This window comes from Mastacembelus armatus, chromosome 14, assembly GCF_900324485.2.
Source record: "Mastacembelus armatus chromosome 14, fMasArm1.2, whole genome shotgun sequence".
NCBI classification, from domain to species: Eukaryota; Metazoa; Chordata; class Actinopteri; order Synbranchiformes; family Mastacembelidae; genus Mastacembelus; species Mastacembelus armatus.
The window spans coordinates 14,280,711-14,306,645 of record NC_046646.1 but is presented as its reverse complement, the minus strand read 5'-3'; the positions used below and the strand labels follow the sequence as shown (position 1 = coordinate 14,306,645).

The 25,935-nt window shown below is 37.5% G+C and overlaps 1 protein-coding gene across 3 annotated transcripts in view; it reads right to left on the bottom strand.

The window, feature by feature from the left end:
* The window catches only part of doc2b (double C2-like domains, beta), an 86,810-nt gene that overhangs the window by 5,533 nt on the left and 55,342 nt on the right, over positions 1–25,935 (bottom strand). For all 3 annotated transcript variants that reach the window (XM_026329177.1, XM_026329178.1, XM_026329179.1), the window contains 6 exons: positions 22,776–22,850; positions 15,711–15,820; positions 12,350–12,476; positions 4,597–4,754; positions 1,895–1,976; positions 75–171 (listed from right to left, as the gene is read on the bottom strand). In XM_026329177.1, the coding sequence (XP_026184962.1) occupies positions 75–171; positions 1,895–1,976; positions 4,597–4,754; positions 12,350–12,476; positions 15,711–15,820; positions 22,776–22,850 (649 nt within the window). The remainder of the gene's footprint in view (positions 1–74; positions 172–1,894; positions 1,977–4,596; positions 4,755–12,349; positions 12,477–15,710; positions 15,821–22,775; positions 22,851–25,935) is intronic.

Sequence of the window (25,935 nt, the reverse complement as noted above, 5' to 3'; positions counted from 1 at the left end):
AACAATTTAAACTCCTTCCCACATTGTCGCCATCTCTAGTAAAGGCAGAGATGCCAACTACAGTATATGCTTACCTATGAAATCGTTAGACTTTCCGATGTCGTAGTCCCACACAGTCACCTCCAAAGTCTTTTTGGTGAGGTCTGCATATTTTATGTCATAACAGAACTCCTACAAAAAAACCCCAAAAAAACAAGTAACAGAAGAGCATAAAATAAGAGCTCCAGTAATTCTTCTTTCCAGTGTAATCAACGTACAATTCAAACTACGTCTCATCTTTACAATTTACCAGAAAGAATAAAGCCACAGCCTTGAACATGTTGTATTGTGTTTCCCTTCACAACAAAACACTCTTTTGCACGGTGCTGGGTTTGCATAATTGCCATTACAAACCTGAATGTAATTGACATTTGTTTCATTTTCTGGAGAAATTGTTTCATGTAATTATGAATGCCTCATTGAGTTTTTATTTTTGTTTTTAATTAATGTTGGTTCCATAGCTGCATTTTCTCACAATCAGGGAGTCATTAACCACATACATAATATTCAGCCAGTGCTATTAGTCCAGGACTTTTACATGGACCCATTCAATATACATCACCATAAGTGTCTCAGAGGAAATAACAATATATACTAGGGGCCTTCAACAGAATGAAAGTGCAATCAATAAATTACATTGCCTATTAAATGAAATAAGCTATTTTTCTAATATCAATTTTCACTGTGCACAGTTAGAACATTAAATCTGCATGTGCAATCTGTGGGTCAATGGAGGTTACTGCTCCACCGTAATGAAATGAAGGCCTTGATATGGGGGTTGACCCAATTGCTCATGTCTGACAGAAAGGCCAAGAGGTGATGGACGAATATGGGTGCAAAAAATGTCAGAGGAAATGTCAAGCCACTGGCCTGCGTGAGTGTTTGGTCAGGGCGTCCACTTGTGTACAGGAGGATACTTCTGAGCCAAGTTAACCTGCACCATGAAGCACAGAAGGGCCCACTCAGCCTTGAAAACATGTTTGGCATCCCTCTGTTAAACATGGCTGGGTCTTCAGCAGGATTTTAGAAATACATTTTGGATTTCAAGATATCAAAAACCAATCGTTTTGGTTACATGTTCTAGTTCAGTTTGAAAGAAAACGGGTAACTCTGAAATGTCAGAATCTGCTAAGAATCTCTATTGTAAACATGCATCCTTTGGTCACCCCGGCTGAAGAGCAAGCTGTATGTCTTTTGATACAAAAATTGCTAAATGCTGATTGGTGCACAAAAGTATGTGACACCAGCTTTTTTCAAATGTCCTTACCCATTTCCAAGTGAATTGAAATAGTGTAGTGTGTGGAATAACCCAAACTGGTGGCAGAACACCACTGTGCATTGTGATTAAGAAATGTGTTTTCTGGGGCTTCGAAGAAATGATAAATATAACAGCAGTGGAAGACTACTGAAAGACTCATCTCAGGTTTTCATTCTGATACAGGCTTAAAAAGGATTTCGACACCATTACATCGACATTAATTCACATCCCGAATCTTTGGTGGGATACATAAAAGATTTACATTGAATCATTGATGAAAATGTGGCTCAGCATTGTCAACAGACGCATGAGCCACATCTTCAGCAACAAACATTCGGTAGATGATGACGTATCGTACTAACAATCACATGCAGCTTCAGTTCTGCAAAAGTCATCTGGTGAGGAATTAGGAAAAATGTGCTTCTGTTCAATATGACAGCCGTGCCCTCTCAGAAGGGCTTTTGTAGATCCCGGGGTTATGGAAGTTGCTCAGCACATGAAAGCACAGGATAAATACTCAACCTAAATAAAGGAGAAATAGAAAAGGAAGGAAAATTGGAGCTGTAGGTTTTTAAGACAATAGCTCTGGGTTTATACCTCATTGAACTCGGGATTGAGCGTCTTCTTTTTCACAGCAGTCTTGTGCTTTGACTTTTTGTTCTCATCAGGCTTCAGGTACCTGTAGGACAGCGGTGCAGGAAAGAAAGGGAGGGAAGCTTTTTAAAGGACTGACAATACTGGCCTCAAAGCTTTTATCCCTGCTCACTTTTTTTGGATAGAACAGCAAGGAGAAAATATTACACATCTCCACAGAAAACATGGTCTTTATGTGTTATGTTAATTATATGAAACCTTCATCAACTATATGGTATAAAAGCATTATAGCCTCAACATTTCTCAGGTGTTATATTGTTCTGTCCCCCAGAGGGTGCTGTGGTACTGCCCTACATTTGACCACCCAGCTGCATTACATTACACACAACACATAGCATTAATACAGACTTTTATAATGTATTAAATACATTTTTCCAGTTGATAATACATAGATGCTCCTATGTCATCCACTTCATCTCTATCAAGATTGATGTCCAATACGTGGTTAGTTTAACAAATTAATTTCATATTGGTGATGATATTAAAGAGCTTAAGGGACCTCGTCTCATAACAGTAAGACATTTTCAAAGTCAGTCGATACTCCCACTACATTACAGCAGTGCAGATCTATTTCCCTTAAAACCTAAATCTTCTCACCTCGAGTTATTTCCTGGGTGTGTTCTGGTAAAACCTTAAAACATGTGCCTGTTCATAAGCTCGTTCATGTTTCTGGCTTTCATTGTATATATTCGTGAAGCCTTTTGAGTCATGTTATACTTATAATTTATTAAGTACACTGAGCCAAAACTATTAGTCTAAAAAGAACAGCTCTGCAATAAATTGAACTTCACAATAACTGCAATGTTTTTCTACTTTTTGTTTGAACTGTTTGAACTGTGAAGTCTAATTGTTAATTTTGGGGGAAGCAATTTACAGTTTTTTTAATCTATTGTATTATGCTGAGAAATGTTGCATATTATTCCTCCCTGATCAATAAATATAAACAGGTTTGACAAAATATTAGAAACATATCTCAGCATTACTGCAGGCGTCTTATTTCAACAAGGCCACATGTTCAATCAGTGGGTCCCTAAAACAGTTTGAACACTAACAGTCTGTTGCAGAGCTGTTTATAAATAAAAGTTGACTATTTTGATTTCACTTCATGTTGCTTGGGTTCCCAAAGCATGTACCCTTGCAGCTATTTATCTATTTCACTTTGCATTCACTGCACTCTGAGTCACTGGTGAAAACAGATCATTAGTGCCACTGTTACTCTGGGTGCAGGCATATGTGTTTATGAACGTACAGTTGGTATGTGTGCATGTGCAGGTTGGATGTTTGTTTGTGCCTTCATAAATGATGCAAATGGAAGGCTGCACTTCTATCAAAGCCTGCATACTGTTTAATACCTCTGTCCATTTTGCAAAGAACTGTTTTGGGCAATAATGTCCATTCTGATGTGGTATATTTCAATCCACTAAGCAATTACAGTAGCTTGTCACATCCCGCTTTCCTTTTATGTGCTCACTGGACCCACACAGACTTCAATTTCCCAAGGTAACATGGAGACTTAAAGGGAGGCTAAGTGGGCTGTTGCTCACAAACTTACCCCAGGGGGAGTGGAGGCTGAAATTGTTGTTGATGAGGATATTGCAGTAAACCTAATTGTTGTCATGTAATGGGACCACTGACCCCCAGACAAAACAAGCTAAGAGTGAAAGTTAGGATGCAAACAATGCTATTGTGCAATACAATGGTTTTAAATATTTCAATTGCTGTAATTACTTTTGCAGTACTGCCTCAAAGACACTATTCTTGAAAAATATTTTTACATCTGAGCTTGATGAAACACACTGGTTATTAACTGCATTTAACCTGCGACATCAGATGATGTACTCCACTCCTATGTTGACCATTGTGTTTACATACTGTATTCGTTTTATTGCTCCTTGAATGAGCTGCTCTCTAAAACTATTATCTTCCAGTGTGTCCTTCAAGCTTCAGCAAAAGTTTCTCAACCTCAAACTGTTGGAAGATTGTTGCCAGCCCCTCTCCTCTGAAACGAGCTGTGCTTTTGTTCTCAAGGTGTGCAGAGCAGAGTCGGAAATTAATTGCACTTTCATTGCTCAGCCAGATGAAAGACTTGGGAAATGTTCAGGTGTGATAAATAGGACTCGCCTTCAATTTGCAGCCCTGCAGATGGCCTCTTGTGCTGGGTGCCTTTCATGCAGCTGATAATCACAGTTAGCCTACATCTTTTCTGCTAAAACGCCAACACTGCCAGCTAAACCATTTCCACACTTCTACAGTGCATTGCACATCCAATAAACATACAGCAGCATCATCATTGCACACATCTGGTGTTGTGAGGAGAAATGTTTGTTGAGAAGAAAGGCTGTGAAGTCTCATTCTGATCCTGATTTAGTTTTAGTCTTTTGACAAAGACTAACTATATGAATCTAGTATTAGCCAACAAAAACTGAAGGTGTTTCTTTCTAGTTTTTGTCTTTCTAATTTAATATTAAAGCATTTTAAAGCTATGGCTCCAGCCATTGTATAGCATATGTATAGTTACCATGTCTCATAGAGATATTTATCTCATCTATCACCAAGGACATGTATTACTATTTTCTCTTATAGGTGAAAATGTAACAGCCCTGGAAAATGTTTTGGTGTGTTTAGAGTTTGCTTTCCATACTGACGTTTTGACATAGGGGTCAGAGAAGCCGTTGGCATCCATGGCAGCGAGGTGAGCACAGCGAATGATGCCCACGACCAGGCAAGATTTCTGGGTGTTGTACTTCAGAGAAATCATGATACGCCCTCGTTCCTCCAGGGACTTGTCTTCTGTTTTGTTAACCTGCAATGGTTAAAAAGGAAAAATGGCAATATTTAGAACTAATAAGCTGCTTTTGTCACACAAGCTATTTATGTTCTGTATGTGGACTAAAAATTGTCACACAAGCTATTTATGTTCTGTATGTGGACAAAAAAGTCAGTACCTGGAAATTCCCACTCTTGTAACCACTGATTTTAATTCATTTTTAAAAATCCCCTTTATTGTCCTGTCAAGTATTTTGTGAAAGAAAGTCCATATTATTAAATGTCTTCATCAGCCACAGCAACTGCCTTCTTGACAGTTGTGTGTCTTGAAAATCAGCCAAACACTGATTGGCTGATTGATATCATCTCCGATGTAGACGGTGAGGTAATAGCCTCATCAAAAATAATTTGCCATGTTCTTTAGTGACAAGATAAACATCCGAGCTGACATACGACCCGTGTGCCAAGGGTATGAATATTGCCATCTCACTGATGAGCATAACTTCACCCAGAGGGTCCAACGTGTTCAGTTCCTGAGAAATTCAAACATTTTCATCTGTGTGGATGATTTGGTATTAAATGTGACGTGGTCAAGGCTCAATTTAAACACAAAGGAGGCAATCGTCTGAAACCATCCCTGATATGCCGCTGCATCTGTGACACTCAGTACTGATAACCTCAGTGCATTTAACACTTACCTGTCGCCTCAGTACACAGTTGCTTCACATCTCTATTCAGTTATACCAGAAAGATAAGACAATGTATAATAAAGTCACACCATGAAAAGCACAATAAAATGCCTCAGAAACATTGGCAAAATTGTAACTTATCATCTACAGTGACACATAGAAACTAAACAACACACTGGCATAGTCTGGCTGTTGGTATGCTAAATGGAGGGAAACCCTGTGTTCTTACCGTTTGCTGCAAATTACTGAGACAGTGCACTCAATATTCTACATACACATGCATGCATGCCCACATTTGCTGCAATCTAAAAAGAGAAAACCATTCTCCTGTGTTATGTGTTGATTTCTCATTCTCTATTATACAACTGTAGTATATATGGATTTAATGATGATCTATTTTAATGGCTTTTTCCTATTTTAATCTAGTATTCAATAATAATGTTTAGTTTGTATGTAGGTTTATAATTTTATTTTATTTTTTCATGGCCAAAGGACTTCAAAATGCAATTTACCCGAATCAATCCCATAGTTGCTGATTGCATGAATATGCCCCGGACTTTCCCATAACTCAGCATTTATTTTTAACTAATACATATACTGTATAAGACCTTTCATATCAGCCAGGAAAATGCACAGAAGCTTAACAACTTCAAGCTTATCAAGACCCATTTGAAAGTGCATGGGCCAGTGGAAATGTGAGCATTAGGACTGTTTTTTTAGTTTGGTCTGTGAAATTTTACATTAATAATCATTACTTTTTTTCTGTCTAATTCTGCTTCTATCTCATTTAACACAACTGCCAAACTTAATACAGGAGCTAAGCTACGTATAAAGACATAAAAAATAAGTCAAATTAATTTATTTTAACAAAAAAATGGCAATTTTATAAAACCAGTGACCAGACTTAAAAAATACCATTGACAAATCCTTCAGTGACAACGATTTCCTATTGTACATTGAAGATCATAAACCCATAAGATTTTCTGACTTTGGTAAGACCCAGTGGAAGAAGTTAGAAATATCACTACCACTGATCTGACTTTGCTACCTGGCTTAGACTCGATGTAAAACCTAGTGTCCTACTTTTCAGGACCTGTCATTCAATTATGTTGCATATACAGCAGCTTAGACAACATTGTACTCGTAAAAAAATAAAATAAAATTTAAAAAAAATCCAAATTTATAAAGCAGAAGCTGAAATATTTTGTGTGGGTGAATTTGGGTAGAAATTAAAAGCAGCTGTAGAAGTATGCTAGGTCAGATTAACTGTTCTATAGATCAGTGTAAGAGAATGGTGTCACCCATCATGGCACACAGAGGGGTCAAGTGATATCAAAATCTCATTTAACATGAACACTGGGCTTCCATAGGAATGCTCAGCCAACTATATGCTACTTTGGCAATAGTATATAGTACATGTTTTAGAATAATGTGGAAATACTGAGATGAATATGCTAGCAACAGCACCTAGAAAGGACCATGTAAAAATATTTACATGTTGGCACTTTAACTTACTAGCTACAGAAAGCAATTACAAAAAGGTTTTTGTCACAGAGTACCATTCTCCCAGTTGTACAGTAGCTTTAATACAACTTGCAAACACATGCCCATGAACAGGAATGAACAGCTATTATTTGGTGGGCTGAAAATTTGCTGTGTCAAATATTTTTGCCCCAACAAGCTGTGTGCAGTGATGTAGTTCACAGACTGACTGCTCCACACTCACAATGTGGGAATAACAAAACAGAAAAACAGGCAGAAAGAAAAGTCTCAGCAGATACAGACTTCTGTCTCCTTCACAGACTCGTATTGCGTGTAGGAGAAAGTGGTCAACAATCTAATCAACAGTGTCCACAGCAGGATACTAATCAGATATCTCCAGGGAACCGAGCCTCTCTACATGAATCACAGATGACTTTTACAAGACATCTCCGAGGACTTGTGGACTAGCCATCCATTTCATTTGGCATGCCAACATGTTGCCAACAGCCCCCGCCTTGGTCTACTGTCAAATCCATTTAGTCCTGTCTCTTCTTGTACTGTTTATGAATTTTTAGGACATCCCACTGTTGCCTCTGCTTCTGTGTCTCATATTAACAAGAGGCACTTTGGGGAGTATGTGACAAACCAATGGGTTGACAGGAATACAAGAGTATAAAGACAGAAAGTGGGGGAGGAAGCACAACGCTGAGGATGCCTGATAGGTATCAAGGTTGTAGTACCTGACAAGTGCTGACATCTTTACAGCACTCTGTCTTCTTTTCAGTTTCACACTTACAGGGCATCTATTTTGCCTGGTTGGCCCTTGTTCTCTAGGAACAGATTTTTTAGCATTGCCTATAAAACCCATTTATCGTGAACCAAAAAAATGTCTAACTGGATGGCTTCTGCTCCTGATAGATTAAAATCTGTTCTTTTTTGTCCTGCTTTTATGAGTCTCCTCTTCTTCTTTCCATCAATCTACTCAAACATAAAATCAGTTTACATAAACACAGTGCTACGCAGTAGTGTTTGTGTAACATTTTCCAGCTAATTGGACCATTCCCTGGGGGAAAATTCGAATTTGATTGGCTAGAGGATATTTATTAACTGAATTAAAGCAGAGTATAACCAGACACCTCTGATGTGACATTCTGAACATCACTCTGAAGGAATGTAGCTGCATTGCTAAATAATCGAGTGAGGCATCCATCACTCTTTCTACCTGCTTCACTGTTTTATGAAATCCACAGCCTGGCGACAAAGCAACAGACAAGTGACAAGTCAACAATATTCAAATAGACTTATCTATTACATTCAGAAACTGTTTTATCTTGTGATGATCTCAAGGTAAACAGCAGAAATACAGCATTCACATGAAGTCCACCAGGACTGCACATTTGCATGTATGTGATTGGCCAATGTAGTGAACCAGAACCAACTTTTTTGTCTCACTATGCTGGTACAAAAAAGGCTGCATATTACATGGCCTACCCCATTCCCTTAAGAATGACCAGGGAAATATAAATATATATTACCATATTTACGTATTACCATACATAATATTACCAGGTGAAAGGTCTGGTATTATACCAGGAAAAAATAGAGAGAGGTTTTCTTTACTCCTGGTTGCTAAGCTAGTAATGAATTTCAAAGTGTAAAAGCTTCATTAACTGCCACAAGTATATATGTGTGTTTTCCTTTCTCATTACTCAAGCCTAACAACACAAAATACAAAATCCTAACATGCACAGAGGAGTACAGGACGTCTGTGCCACATCTCAATATTAAATCTCATCAAACAATGCATGGGTAGTTCAGGATATAAGACTGTAAATGTGTGCAACAGGAAGCTGGGCATAAATGTGTTTCCTGCCAATGTCCTGATAGGATCCCACAGATCAACACCTTTTAGAGATCAGCAGGGTGCTGACTATTGTGCTGATGCAAGAAAAGAGGCCATTGCTGCAGAGCACTGGAATTCACACACAAACACATCCCATACAGAGAGAATACAGAAAGCATTGCTGATTATAGAGTAGGGAAAATCAGATAAGAGATCTGGTGCTAAGGAGGTTTAACTGGGATTCTCTGGTTTCTTTAAAGAATACTCCTGGGGCCCCTTGTTTTTTGTTTTCAGTCTATGGATGCTGCACTTTGTTACAACCCTGAAATGTGGCACATAGAAAGATTTGTTGACTGCATCAGAAAATAATATGCCCATCAATGTCTATGTGTGGCACAAGAGGAATGGTTATGTTGAATCCAAAATGGAACATGTCATCCTGTGAGAAGCATGAATGGGATCAGGACACATCTTGGTGAATTGACCTTTAGAGTTTGACTGTGTTTCTTGGGTACAAGACAAACTCTTTATGGAACACTTAAAGCAGGCCATGACTAACTGGATCATGTGACTACTACTATTATATGGAAGAGTTTAATTGTAGCAACAATCCTACATATTATAACCCAGAGTTCAGAACCTGAACCATGTTCCTGTGATGGCAGTATACAAATAGTGAACTTTGTGTAGCTTGTTTATGACGTCCTGCTTAAAACTGCCGGGGTGAAAAACAACCACCAAAAAAACAATGAATGCAGTGTGTTTTTTAAAATTTTTGGTCAGTTGTCACTTGAGCATCCAGTTGACTGGTGTGTTAGTGAAAGCACACACTCTAGCACTGTATTTAGCACAGCAGCAATGTTTCTGCTGGTGCTTCATTTCTAGGACAGAAATCAATCATTTTTAAACACTGCCTTCCATACATTCCAACACGACAAAGCATTACACTGTACAAAACAAAAATTACAACCTGCCATTTTCTAAACTGGCAACAGCTAAGGCAAGAGGATGAGCAACAAATTTGTGGTCATCTCTTACAGTTAAGCCTTTCATTGTCCAAGTGAGGTGAGGGAATAGAGAAATATATTGCAAAGAGGCACTGATCCAAGATTCATTGCCAGATTAGGCGACTGGTTCACACACTGTTAAGGCCATCTTGCTGTCTTCTGGTGCTAGTACTAGGGGAAAACCCAGAGTGAAGGCTGGCAGACACACTCATTAGATAGAAATTGTTGATTGGTCAAAATGTTAGCAAAGAAAATAGCTGTTCAGGTGAGAACATACAAACAGCTCCTTTGTCTTTCAAAGGCCATTATGTTAGCATGTATAGACTATATTGAATGTGCCAGAACCTTTTGTGTAAATGTGAATAGTTTGGTCCCTTCAGGTGTATGTTCACTAAAGATTCATGGCTGCCAATCTGGGTCCTCTAACATATACACATAAGATTTGGCTGTGGTATAAATTCCAAATGGTGACTGATACTGATCAATTGAAAATTAAATACATTTGATATACTTGTTTTTATAGACTTCATATTACATCTACGCATTGTTTATTGTGTTTCTCAAACTATATTTCTAACCATCCCACAGCTGCCCTGGCTGACTTGCTTGTTTATGAGCTGAGCAAGCCAATCAAAATGCTCCCCTGCTAGGCCAAAGCCATCAATAAGACAGGGACTGCTAACTGCTGGATGATTAAATGGTTGGTGCTCTATTTCCCCCAGCAGAACAAAACAACATCCGGTGTTACCATGTCAAGAACAAGCAGAGCAGAAAGCTTCCTGCCCTCAGCTCCCTGTGACCAGCAATGGTCTTAGTCTCACTTTTCCTTAAAGCATTTCTGAGAAAACAGCCAAACTGTGCTTTATCGTCTTGCTAGGGTGAGACATATGACAGAGTGATCCAAAATAGTAAAACAACCCAACTCAGACAGAACAGACAACCCTTCAAAGAACAGTTGATTTCGACACAAACATCCACTTTCTAGCTACACTAAAAGGTGTTTTGAGCTACCAGATCTACTACAGACGTCCCAGTTTTATCCTTTCTAAAAAGAAATGCATTATAAAGAACTGAGCAAACACATCGAATAAATGTCCTTTCAAACAGGATAAGCTTCAATTTTCTAAATACAATATTGTCAAATTGTGAAGGTAGACTACATATTAAGCCAAAACTTCATGTACAGTAGGCCACTCTCAGCATGTGCTTTTAGTTGTGAAGTGTATGAAAATACCTGTGAGTCATATATCATGGTTCAGAGACGTAACATTGCAAAATTGCAAACTACACAGCTCAACCCACCAGTCATGATTTTATACAGTGGAAAAAAAATCAAGATCTTTAATACCAACACTGTATCTGTGATTTCTGCCGGCACTGTTACTCTATAATCACTGCATGACAAATGATAACTGCCATACACATTTAAAATGTGGTCACTGAAAGCGTAGCAGGTACATAAATTAAATAAACCTTGACAAAATCAGGGCTTAGACTGGTGAATGCACCATGGCTGTTTGATACCAGTTTTGCACAAGCATATTTTGTATTTTTGGGTGCTATTTCACACTCCCACATAGACAACAAAGCGTATGAGAGGAGCAACAGGAATTTGTCTCTCCAAACACAAGGCAGTACTCTATACTCCAAATATGGATGGTCCAGAATAAACACTGGATTATTCTTTTTTAAACCATATACTGTGTAGGCAATTTGAAAAGGATATTCAATCGCAGTTCAACGACTCTCCACTCCACTCCCATGCTCTCATAACACACAATCCACTCCCACAGCACTGCACTTATGAGCTCCAAACCTAATGCTCTAACCTGTCCTGGTTTAAATTAAATCTTTATGGATATTGTTGTATCATACAGTTGGAAGTTGATAGTCACATGTTGTTCCTGTGAAAAATATTTAATAAAACATTATTTAACAATACCAACAGTCCAACATGCCTTCTGTACTCACTTCCTCTGTAATAAGGTCTTCGATATATAGCTTTGCCATGTATCCCCCTTAAGAATTCATGAAGAATATTGGCCAGGAAAATTGGGCTGTGCAGCCATATAGTGCAATGCAGTACTGTATGTACATGATCTGAAAAAAGGTGGTAGAAAATACTACAGACAAGTGAAACAAACAGTGAGCATACGGGAAGGTCAGAGACTCCTGTCAGTTTGTTGCTGCCAGGTTGTGCCCCAGTGAAGAGAAATAAACTTACCATGAATATTTTATGAGCCAATGGTAACATAAGCCAACCATGAAATTATAAATCCAACATTATGTTATTATTATATTATATATTATTCTGAGATTTATTATGGTTTGCATTAAATATCAAAAACATGAGCTATTCACATCGGCCAACCACAACCTCAGGTAATTTCTCTGTTGTTTAGTGCTCACTTCTAGTGAATGCACTGTACTGTAGTAAAAGTGGAGAGCAGAAAATGTAGCAAACACAAAATAAACTTGATTCAACACAACAACAATGCAGAATGCAAGTGAAAAAAAGAAATTAAAAATAAATAAATAAATGAATGAATAAAACACAAAGTATATCTTTACAGTAACACTGGAAAACTAGTGTGTGCCACAGCGGACTTACAGGTAACTGTTTCTCCAGGCAGTTGTTGAAGTTTTTGATTTGGTTGGGCTTCAGCTTCTTAAGAGGGATTCGTGTTTCCCCGATGAACTCATTGTGGCGGAATTTGTCCTCATCACACACTGAAATCCTGAGAGGAAAAGAACAGAGCAGGCACAGGAGGGCATGAATGAAGTGGTGCTCAGGTTAAAGCATTGTTGCTGAGAGGAGGCTTAAAATGGTAAAACCTGTCATTTTCCACCAGGATCCCATTATCCTCCATCACAGGGATTCGATTCTTACCAAAAATCTTCACTTCACTATAGAGCTACACCCACTGGCTCTCTAAGGCCATCAGACTCAGAACACAAAACTGTTGTGCAGAGGAGGAGCTCATAAACTTTCTGTTGGACACAGACAGAAAATGAGAGAATAATTATGTTTTAACAAGCATTCGGCCATACTTGAATCAAAAATTTCAAAGATACTGAAATAAAAAGGGAAACTTTTGATAAGAAGTCGAGACATTTCAGGTGACTGAAAAATGCAACTGCTCCTGCCCATGTACACCCAAATCACAACGTCAACTTGAACCGATCATGCTGTGCTCATCTTATTTACTCATTCAGTGCAGCTTGAATTGAAGTGTTATACAAAGCATGGCACAGTACATTCAGCCTATTTACTGATTTGTACTGCGGGCCCATTTTCTGCCTCTTTCCACTGAACACAATAACACAACATACATGCTATTTTCAATGTATGGCAACATCCATTAGAGTGTGTCTGCCAGTGTATTCAGTCAAAAATAGTAATTATATAAGACAGCATAACTGCTTACAAAAGGTAGTGATTCATGGTGAACTGAAAGGCAGTTCTCAATTCAAAACCACTGAGGACAAAGGCACACATACAGTACACATCATGGGGCTCTATATTCCTTTCTGCCATTTCATTAAATTTATAATGAAAGTCAATTATTGGTGTGAGATTATACTGCTCTCAGTAGACCTATGTCTTCAATAAATGCAGAGAGTAGTACCAATGTAAGCACTCAGAGCCCTTACATGGCATGATTCACACTCATGACTACATCAGGCTCATGTAGTGGACTTGTTTCAGATGCTTTTCTATTCAGAATCAGCCACCGTACTGTGCAGCCTTTGTGCAACTCATGGCATAAGCAATATTTATTAATACTGTAGCTTGAATTGGATGCAACACAATCAGAATCACAATGAAACTCAGCCGAAAAAAAAATATTTATCTGCTACATGGACAGGTGGTGCTGAATTTCAATTTCAATTTCCAAAAACAAATAAGTAGAATTGTTCAGAAATGTGGAGGCCTTTCTCTTTGCCTACTGTTTCTTGAAAATGGTTAATCAAGGCACTGCTGTTTTTTTTTTTTTTTTTTTGTCTTGTCCATTAGATCACACGTCTGAGAAACATTTTATATGGGCACACTTTTTTCATTACACTCTCAAAATATATGAAGGCACGATAAGATGCATAACATTCCTACTCAGGACTCAAGACAGTCCAACAAATTCTTCATGAGGGGAATATGAATGTTGAAAAATCCCTCTTGTTTTCATGATGGCACAAGAGGAGAAGTCCAGGGATTACCAAAATCTCAAGAATTCATCATCTGAGGATCAGAAATGCCAATACATAACTTTATGCTAATGCATAAAGTAGATCTTGAGATATTTCACAGGATAAGTGATAACTTTGATATACTGGTGGTATTACAGGAAGAATCAAGACTTCATCACAGTCAGTAGTCTTCATTCACTTGGGACCATAAATAAAAGTTCATGGCATTTTATTCAATACTGTCTGTGATAGTTCAGTCTGGACCAACAGGAGCAGACTAACCAGTACTGACTAAAAATGCCTAAAAATGACCATTCCATTTAAAAAAAAAAAAAAAAAAAAAAAAATCTGTACCATTTAAAAAAAAAAAAAAAAAAAATCTGTACCATTTTTTGCCTGGGCACTTGTTTCTCCCAGTACACAGTAAACATATAATTGGACTGCTGGATGATACAATGAGCCCCCTGTCACACTATGGGTAGGAATATGAAGACTAACACACTAACCATTCCACATTCACAGTGAAAACACACACACAGGCACACACAGACAAACAGCACTTACTGTGATGCTTAGGGGGGAAACAGAAACAAAAGCAAACTGAAATCCTCCATTGCACACAGCCCACCTATCACTGGGATATATACTGTAGCTGCTAAAATGATTATGCATATGATTATGCAACCTACTTCCACTGCTTGATTGCACAGTGTTAACACTTTGGTAAAAATAAAGGAGCAAAGAACAGTGAAGTAACACTTCCATTGCATAATAGCATCATATTTATCAGGGGAAGTTGAGGCTTCTGTTCCGGGTTTTAGTCTATTTGCAGATGTTCTAGTTAAACATAAATAACCAACAAAACAGGAAGTCCTCTCACCCAAACAAAAGTGCTATTTGGAGATTACACAAACAAAGGATTTCCCAACTGTTTCTGACTGGGGGCTATCACACATATTGGTTTGCCCTAGCACACAAACATGCAACATAAAATGTACTGAAAAGGAATATACAGTATAAATAACAACATCAGTCATTTCTGGGAAAAATGTCTTGCCGAATACAGGCTGTAATATAGTGATTTACCTCAGGAGCCAGGTAGAAAAGAAGCAGTCAAACATCACCGCTCCTTGAAAATGACTTTCCAAACAATTTCCAAACAGAGCTACAACAGCTCGGGCTAAAACAGCCAAACAAGGCCATGTTTCTTGTATTATTATCCATATCCATTATTTCTTTCTCACCCTTCCTCATTTTCCCTATTGCTTTATTTCCTCTTATTTGCTTCACCTTCTTTTCATTAACATGTATTTCTTTCCATCTATTCATTTATTCTTTCTATTACCTTCATTTTCTTCTCCCCTGGTTTTATTTCATCTCCTTCCATCTTTTTCCTTCCATTCTTTTTATTTCCTTCCTTCCTTCCTTCCTTCCTTCTTTACCCATCTTTTATTTCGTTCAATCATTCCTACCTTTCTATTGCTTTCATTATTTCCTTTACTTTCTCTTCTTAGTGTTCTGTTCTTTTCATTGCCTTCCCTCCCTTCATTGCTTTCCTTAAATCCCTATTTTAGTTCCTTTGCATCCATTTTCTTTTCTGCTTCCTTCTTTCTATTCCTTCGCCTTTTCATATTTATCGTTTGTCCTTTTTTTCTCGTTTCATTCTTTTTCAGTCACTCCTTCAAACTTTCCTCCTTCTTCATCATACTTTACTTCATATCATTCCTTCTTTCTTCAGTTCCTTCCACATCATTCTGGGCACACATGGGACCTACACTTAAGAGTACCTGAGTGTTTTGCGGACCATATCTTCGTCTGTGATGCCATAATAGGTCAGGGTCTCACTCCAGACAGGGTTGAGTGTGTTGTGCAAAGTCTTGGTTCTAAGTTTGTTGGCCTGAAACACAAACAGAGAAGTCAGTTATTGAACAGCATTGATCATCATGACTGACAACTACTGGCTCCCTCCTACACCTCTAGAGAGCTCAACCTTCAGGTGAGAATGAAATCTAAACAGCAGACTGCCTTGAAGTAACAGTGGTAATCAAAGCAAAGCAGTAATGAAGGAGTTTTAAGTCTCAAGATAGTTACAGTGAGCTGAGTTCTAGTTCAGGCTGTTTTTAAGAAAACAATGTAATAGTCAAAGGCTTTAGTCAGGCATTAAATTCAACTCTTAAAAAAAAAAAACACTTAAAAAAAATCATGGTTCAGCCAACTGTCAACAACATAGGAATCACATCAAATACAGGGAGTTATGTGCTGAAACACCTTATTGATGAGCACCCGATTCTCTGCTCAAGGATTTCTGTCTGTCGTTAATGCTCAGGTTGCCAGATACAGTCGGTACAGTTCAGAAAGCTGAGCACAATGATTGTGGCCAACTGTTCATCAAACATAAACATAATTGCTTTTACGTGTAGTTTGCTTTTTGTTAGTCATGCATTTTAACTTTAGATAGAGCTGATAAGATTATTCCCCTGATTCCAGTCTCACTGGAAACTAAGTAGAAGCTGAGTCATGGCAACCCTAACCCTTTAACCTCTAACTGCCTAACTTCTAATAGTTAGGCAGTTCAATCTGAAGAAGCCACTTAGATTAGTGGTGAAACATTTCTACCGAACTACTAGAAGTCCAGTTGCTGTGACTCAGCTTGTAGATTAACATAGTCTGGCAATATGAATTAGAAAGGATAGAATTACACAATAGTCATGCCAAAAATAATCAAAATTGTGCCAGTACTGAAATGAAGAAGCTTTAAAAATGGAACTCCACTGATTTTACACATCAAAGTATCTTAACAGATAGTGGGGAGTGCTGCTGCATGCGTGAAATAGTTGTATAAAGTATTTAGTGATTCCAGATGGAGCTGTGTTGATTATAAAGAACCACATCAATTAATATCAAAGTATACACTGCACTGTTACACAGCATTTTCACTGACTAACTTCAGAGCTGCATCAATTGCAATTTAGTGAGGTGATAAAAATTACTGTGCGACACAGGCTTTACCAGTATAATACTGTGCAGGGAAATCCTCTGAGCACACCAGCGAACATGACAGGATAAGGATGATGATACAGTGTTCTGAGTCATGGGTGAGGATGTGTGATTCTGTTGAATTTAATCAATTAGCTGGTGTGACTATTTGCAAGTCTGATGGCAGGGTTCCATGCAATGAGGCTCTCGCTGATTGTTTCTCCCTCAATCAGTGGTTGATTCCCACAGGAAGGGTGTGAACATCTAAGTGTGCACATGCACACTAACACACAGACACACACAGACGCAGCACTAAAATGATGTGGCTTTTAAATTATAATAACCACATTTTGTATAAAATGCTAATAACATTTTTAGCCTATAATTTCATAAAATTATTAAATTAGAATCTTGAATGCTTTCCATTGATTATTCATTTCCCCTATCCTTGCAAGGGTTCCTAGGTATTTGAACTTGACAGATAAAAATATATTTCAAACCGCATTTACAATAGTGCATTTGACCCTAGACAAGATGTTGCATTAGAATTCATTCAAGAAGGGTGTGCTTGTGATCCAGGAGTCCAAAAAATGATCAAATAATCCACAGTATCTTCAGTTCAAATTTGGACAAGGTACCATTGTTTGCATGGTATCCCCTTTGTCTCCCCCTTCATTTCCCATAAATTATCAATTAACCTTTATCAAATAAATGATAAATTACAAAGTAACGGCCACTATGCCAAGTACCTCTTAACTTGTCTATGTCAGGAACAACCCTGTAAAGTTTCATAAATATTTACAAAACTTTTTCTGCTTCTCTCTGCAAGTTTGCATCCCTGCATAAATAGAATTTTGATAGTTCCAAAAATCCAGTACTACTCAAAAAGAGGTTCCTCAAAAGAAAGGCAACACTCCCATAAGAGTAGGATGCTGAGTTTTAATGCAATGTCCCCATAATTACATAAGTCAGTCTGTAAAACTTGTGTAAAGTCAGCTAGCTTATCATTGTCTAAAGCAGTGTTCCCATCCATCATAAAGGCCCAGGTGTCGCTATCTGTAGGAGGAACACCTTATTTAAAATGCAACACTTGACAGTAACTGAGTGGTTTGTTGGCAGGATGGCAAAGAGCAAGAGAACCGATGAGATGAATTACAGTGTAGTCTGGGACAGGTACATGTGGGCAGAAATGTCAGTCCTCATAAAGCAGGATGTCTTGAAGCTATGATGCAACAAGTATTTAATTAAAGGTTTACAAAACCTTGAATGGCTCACATAATGCCTCAAGTGAGAGGCTGGTTAAACTAGGGTGATGAAAGCAGTGAATTTAAAAAATAAAAGTAAACCCACATTACAGGTGAATTAATGCACCACCATGTCAACATAAGTGCGGATCCAAAGGAATGCAGCTGCTCATAGGAACAACCTGTATCACAGCTGTATAGGTTAAAAAGCCTTGCTCTCCAGCCAATTTTTGCTGCATTTTCTATTTTTAATTTTAAGAGGCCCATAATATCCATGGAACAAGTGGAAAGAGTGGGACTGAAACACAGACTTGTGTGGACTTGTGAGCTGCAGCTCCACACATTGTAGTTTTGCTTATGGTTTTGTTGGCCATCAGATGGTGGTGATCAGGGACAAATTTTTAAAACACAGTATAAAGTGTTCAAGGACCAGGGTTCGAGACCCCTGCTGTAGACAGACAACTCATGTCCAGCACCTACTCCTCAACAGATAACATTTTATATAAAAATCAATTTAAGCTATACCTTTGCTACTCTACTTTCAACTTTGTTCAGAATATTGGTTTAGACCATTAACTATAAATCTGCTGTGAAAAGGCAGACTTCATTTATTTAAAAAAAAAGCTGCTCGGTGTCTGTGAAGTCAATCTGTTAGCACATTCACATTTAGCCCTGTTTGCATATATTTTCCTACCTGCTCAAACATTATGTTTTTGTAGAGGTCTATTACACAAGTGAAAAACAATAAGCAATAAACAGTTTCGGAGTCTAACTAGTTAGGAATCAATTTCATTCTCCTTGAACTCACTGATTTCTTTCTTCATATGCTAAGCTTGTTAAATAAATCAAGGCAAACAAAGAAATTTTAGAATTTTATCAGCCACTGCAGTTGTGACTCCTGCCTTATTTCCTTTTTTATTGGACTTCAAACAACTGAACTATTACTAGAGTTTAGCAAAGCAATATCATCACAAGTACAAAAGCATACAATAAATTGTTTAGATATTTGTTATACAGTAGCTACTGTACGTCAAACACGATGACTTGTGGTGCTGTGAAAACTTAAGTTTGCAGTATTTAGTCCCTGTCAGTAATCAACAATTGCATCTGGAATAATTACAGACATCTCATTGTATTTGACTATGGCCTCAAAGGTTTTGAAAGTGTGATCTAGCTTTGCAGCAGAGCGTGAAACTTCACTTCAAATTAGAGTGCAAGCACAACTCATGACCTCTTTAGTGGGCCTTAATGAAGCTGGTAGACCGAGCCAAATGATTATTTTGAGATCAAACTGGAAGAATATCAGAGCAGGGGGAATGTGATAGCATCTTGATGTTGTGACTGGAATCTGCAATGGCCTCTGTGGGACCTCCTACTAAGACAACCCACCAAAAGCCACATAACTTCATGGAGAGTTTTCTTTTACTTTCTAGTCAAATAATTAATGAGAGTTTGATACAAATACATGTCTTCTTGCAACAAAGTTAAAAAAATCTTGGCAGTTGGCAATAATAGTCAGACTAGGGTCCTATGGGTCATGTTCTAAGTTAGGTACAAACAGCGTATACTATTGTTCCATACCAGGACACGTAATGAATGGAAAACCCCTTAGACAAAGTCAAATAAACCACTGGACAGTGGTATAACAGTAACAATCTCATGTAAAAAGTAGTCTCCCTAGGAAAGACATATTGGATGATTCTAGAGCACATAGTTTATAGTGTGTCCTTTATGCAGTGAAGCATAAAATAGTGATGTGAACATCACACTGGTAAAACTGTGTAGCAGATCTGGCTTTGATACACCCTGCCAGAAACCAGAAATGAAAAGAATCGTTAAAGAAATAAGGAGCAAGCTACAGAGGTCTGGTGAGTACACTTCTTCATAACTTCACACCTCCAGATTTTTTTTTCCCTATTCAAGCCTATAGTCTTCAGTCTGAACCAAGAATGTCTCAAGACATCTGTCAGATTTCACACAGTTCCCTCTGAATACAATTATACAACTTTTTGACATATGTAGCAGTATTGCACAAGGTCTGTAAAAAAGACTTCGACATGTAAAATTGGTGGCCTTCCACTTAAACTATGAAGCTGGAGTCAGAATATGTTTAGCCTAGCTTAGCATACAGACTGGAGGCAGGGGTAATAACTAGTCTGGCTCTGTCCAAAGTAAGAAAATACACCAAAAACTGTTTCTTGACAAATAACATTTGCTTATTTTTGGGTATAATGCATTGATCACATCTTTTAAATCAGAGGATTTATAGGCATCTGGTTTCTAGTTGTCGTAAAATTTTGCTTTGGACCAAATGTGTTGGACAGATAGGATCACAGATAATATCTGCAGTTGATGGATGCTCCTTCAAATCCTGTGATTATAGGGGAGAAGCTGTCCATTTCAAACCAACAACAGTCAGACTGATAATTGGTTTTATGGGCCTATTCCATGTGTTGTGTCACAATTATTGCGCTACTGTTTCATTACAGTCATCAGGGGGCTTTCTCACTTACTGAATGGCAAATTAGAGGTTCCCATGTTAATAATCACAACTTTATCTTTGCATTGTCACTAATTAACTAATTTTAAAAATTTAGGAAAGTAAGTTATGTCACAACAAAGCACCATCAGTGACTAGACACAAGAAACTATCAGTAAATTATTGCAGTCAAATATGAAGAGACTGATTGTTAACACTGTTTTGTACATAGACTGCAGAGTAACAATCTTAGCACATTGTCTGGCTGGGCATAAAGTGGACAAAGTGCCACAGATAAGAGTAAAGCATGGCATATGCATGTGTTAGAAACAATATTTATGTGGCAATCTGTACACATGGATTAATATACAGGCAGAACAGATTATTAAACTGAGGAAGTGGATTAATAAACCATGGTTGCAGATTGGAACTCTGAGATTGCTATATGGTGTGCACCAATACAGTGGGACATGCAAATTTATTCTCAAAACTTCAAAAATATTAAATAATAAATGATCCAGATGTACACTAGGCTACATTAGATTTTTATTTCTCAGTTGTCACTGCTGACAAATGATGTGCCTTTCCGTTGTGTACATCTGGCAGGCCAGAAAATTGCATGCACACCTTACCAATCTGCTCCCTCTGCGTATTAATCGTTGTGCACCGTTTATTAATCTATTTCTTTAGATCTGCATTTATCTTAACAGATCTCTTAGAATATCAACTTAAAGATAATTTTTCAAGAACAACCCAGTGAAAATCATACACTATTGGAAATGAGTATATTACAAAGTTAGATTCATCAGTTGTTCATTTACATAACCTCTCAGGCATAACAGTGGTCTGAAGTTAAAACAGAGGTTCTATGGCAAGAGCAGGTATTAAGCAATTACAACGTTCAAATCAAAAGAACAAATCAGATGAGTGTGGAAAGGTATTAGAAAGGGAGATGTGGGTCAGGTAGATGGATAATCGCACAGCTTTAGCTTTCAATAAGCTGCTTTTGTAGAATGTACTCATTCATAGGATCTGCATTAAAGCAATTTAATGAAAGGATTAAATCAACCTCAAGGACTGCTGTCAGATGCAAGCAAATTAGAGAATTCACTTTCTTACGTAATTTAACCAGTGAGTCATTTTGTACTGAGAATTGTATTTAAGTCACATCTTCAATTCAAATGATTGGATCCGCATTAAATAAATGAATAAACAAATGACCAGTGATGGGGGTCTGTTGTGGAGACCAAAAGTATGACAGCTTTTTTGGCTCTTATACAAGAGATAAGTTCCGCCTCTTCAGGTGCGTCAGCTTGCAACACTGAGCAGGACAAAGCTCAGGCAAGGTCTTCATAAAAGAGGCACATCATTGGTAAGTGGGTACATTAGGTCACTCGGTTAATGTTGTTTACCCTGATGAAGACTTGCACTGACATAATCTGGCCCTCCCCAAACATTGAAATAGATGATTAGCATTCTGTTCTTATCTATTTCACAACCCTGGGAAAACCACAAGAAACAGTGAGTTTCAAATAGATAAATTCCTGAAAACCACATCTTCTGGGACTTTGTTGCCCCAGTAAAGCTATTTTAAAAATGTCAAAGAATTTAATTCACTTAAGGACACACCTTGTCTTTCCAATGACTGAAATAACACCAAGTGGCATTTAAAGCTCTCTGGCATCACAGAGTGGTCCTTGCTCTTTGCTTATTATTACACCCTTCACAAGTTCATCTTCCTATTATCTCTTTATACTGTGTCTTGTTTGGGGTTTTTTGTGATTTAAAGAATTAATAAGTATGGTGATTCACAATTGCTCCAAAAATGAGATGACAAGGTTAATATCATTTTCTTGTTTGTGTGTTAGAGGTGTTATATTGGAGCTAGAGTCAAGGAACAGTAAGCTTTGTTTAGCATAAAGACTTGAGGCATGTACAAGCAGCTAGCCTGATCCTGTCAAGTTAGTTTTTGAATATTTATCTTTATCTTACTTAATAAATAAGTAAGACCAAGGAGCAGGTCAATGCAATACTAATCACTCTGTTTAGGAAGAGAAGTAAATACTGTATCACTCATGATAAAACTGATAGAGTCATGGAAAGTAAAAAGAAAAAGTCCTGCCAGATTGAGTATTAATTAACATGATACATACCTTACTAGCGCCGGGTAGTAGGTGCAACTTGACATAGGGGTCTGACAGCCCATTGTGGTCCATTGGTTTGAGCCCCTGGGGAGGAAACAGAAGAACACAATGACACAAAAGTCTGAGTTTTGTATAAGAATTTTGTACTAGACCTTTGGCTGATGCAAAAGGTCAAGAGGCCAACAATAACATTAGGCTTTATCATCTGAAGACCATGAATGTTATCAAACTGAATTAAATTTGAACGTCTATTTTAAGCCTAATTTACTAAATAGTTTTTGAGGCCAAAAAGGTACATTTCCATGAGCCAACATCGGTCAAACAAAGGCTATCATGACTCATCTCTACACAGAAGAAAAGGTCAAAGACCCATCAAAGTTATGACTGAAGAACAGCTCAAAATGTCACATACTGTACTATTGTAAGCTTCCAATCAGGAAGCTATTCCATGTGCAGATATTTTGTCTCCTTTTTCCTTTGCACATTGATTTTCTATATTTGTTGATATGCACTGTACATGTTACTTGTGAATCATCACATCAAATGTTTAAGACATCCAGTATAGCACCACCTCAGCTGGATAGACTCAGCCTGAAAACCACTTGTGTGAATAGGGGAACCAACTAAACAAAACAAAGGCTTAGCATTCCTGTGAAGAGCAAATCAATGAGACTCAAAGCAGGAATGGGATGGAAAGGTCACTCATACACTGACCAAATACAACTACACCGTGTGGGTTCTCATTGAGTACAGTGAAAAGGGTTTCCAATGTGTAACGCAGGGCAAATAAACAGAAGCGCTGAAACAAACTGCAGCTGGGTAAATATTATTCTGATCTGAAATTCTGAAAAGTCAGAATATCGACTCAAAAAGCACACGGCGAACTTTAACGTTTTAGTCTTTAACCTTACGTGATGAGACACTCACTCAGGTTGCAAACTCCTTTTTAGTAGAGAGTTTTGGCCATGAGCATGTTATTGCTGTCAGGTGACACTCTCACAAATAACAGTCAGCAATGTTTGGACAGTCTACCTCTTTGTGTAGAGATAGAATAATTCATATAATCTTTCAAAATCTCTTTAAAAACATCTAAAGATAGCAACAGTGGCTCTGCTAAAAAGCTTTGACGTGGTAATATTTCTAAAACTTAAAAAGAAAAATGATATACAGCTTCACACAGAGACCCACTCTCTGATCTAAAATATGTTAAATATTTGCTGGATACTAAGACTATATGAGAGAGCTAGAAAATAATGTCAATTTCAGAAGAAAAGTGTCCTTAGAGCTTTATTTCTATGAACTAAGACACAAACTAAAATTTAATTTTGAGGTGTTACCTCCACTTGACTACTCAGCAGCTACCTGTGTGTTACAGATGTAACCTGAAGTGTAAGCAGGCTGATGGGTATACTGTAAAACATATTTTGGTCTATTAAAGCTACTGGCAGTGACTAATTGCCATCTTTTTCTCTTCTACAATTGATTTAACCTTGTGTGAATGTTGATTCTTAGGGACGGCACAACAGATCGAGGAAGGAATGCGAGCCACATTACAGTTTGTTGATGAGCTGTCCTGAAAGATTCATGTTTGATATTTATAATCTAGAGAAAGCATCAGGAGGACGTTTTTGTGGCCTACAGCGCATACACAACATGTTAAAAAATTCTTTTTGCTGTGGTCTTTTAGTTAGAAAAGGCAATGTCAGGTACTGTTGCAATATTTACCACCTCTGTACACTTGCACCTTTAATGCTTAATGCACTGAATCCCAGTTTGTTGTTAGCAGATAGCAAACAACCATCATTTTTGTGAGGCTTTAAAATGTGACCATTTATTATACAGCATCCCACAGAGAAGAATATACACAGTGAAATTAGGCACCCTAAATGATAAGACATACATATTAATAAAAAGCATAAAGGTTAATAACGCTTAAAAACCCCAATGCTTTATTATTGCAAATAAAAACGATTTCATTTCTCATCTGGAAAATAAAAGAATTCACATCACTGAAGGCCGACATTATGCAAAAAAGAAATGTCTTTAATATCAGCCTAGTGACATTATTTTAATTGTTCACTGTCTTTATGGTTCTTTCTTTAATAAACCAAAAAGAAAAAAACAAAATAAACATGATGTCTATTCACCCACAATTATCAGACTTAATAGAGTAGCTCGGCTCAAAGCCCAGCACTCAGCAGGAATTACTGGCAGCAAAATTACACATCAACTGTGTCTCTAATAAGGCAACGCTACTGTTTTAGATCCTGTCTGCACAAAATAGAGCCACAGTGACAGTCATTTCTTAGCTGACTGTCATAAACAAGTTCACATTTTGATAACACATGCACAGTGTTGGATGCACTTCATTCTCTGACATCTCAAGAATAGATAGTGAAGAAACCATCATAGCTTATAAAAACAAACAATGAAATCTTTATGATGCACATCGATATACAGTAAGTAAGTAAGTTCATTGTAATAAAATGATATTAGCTAAATAGGTTAATATTGTAGCCATTACATCTCTCATTTATAAGGTAATTAAGAAACGAGAAACGTGTGTGGTGACATAAGTTTGATGCTAAAAAAACATAAAAATAAAAAGTCATTTGAGCCTAAAAACACTAATAAACAGGCAACTTCCATTAATAATGTCTCTAGTGTAATTTGAGTAATATGGGCTATTTTTTGAAAAATATTACTGAGCATGCAAAACATGCATTTTTAAAACCACAATGAAAACTGCAGCTACTAATGATACTATCTGACCACTTTCCTGATAAAGAATAATTTTCTGTGAACATTTATATCTTTTAAAAATGGCTAGTATTACATGAGGCAAAAAAAAAAAAAAAACAACCACTCTCACTGGTCGGTCAGTTTATCTGATCAGTACAAGGTGACTCAGCGGAGCATATCAATATTTTGATCAACTCCTTTCATCAGGATAGACAGTTAAAATTGTTTAATTAGAATTTAGTGTGTAAAATCCCACTGAAGTGAAATTAAAGTCTTCACTTTAATATTTTCAACAGCCTGCACCACTCTTACATATTTTCTGATTAGCCTGATAACATTTCCAGGCAACGTGAACAATATATTACAGTGTTAGGTAGCTTACACTATTATCACCTTTACAGTAAATGTTTATGTGAATGTTTTCAAC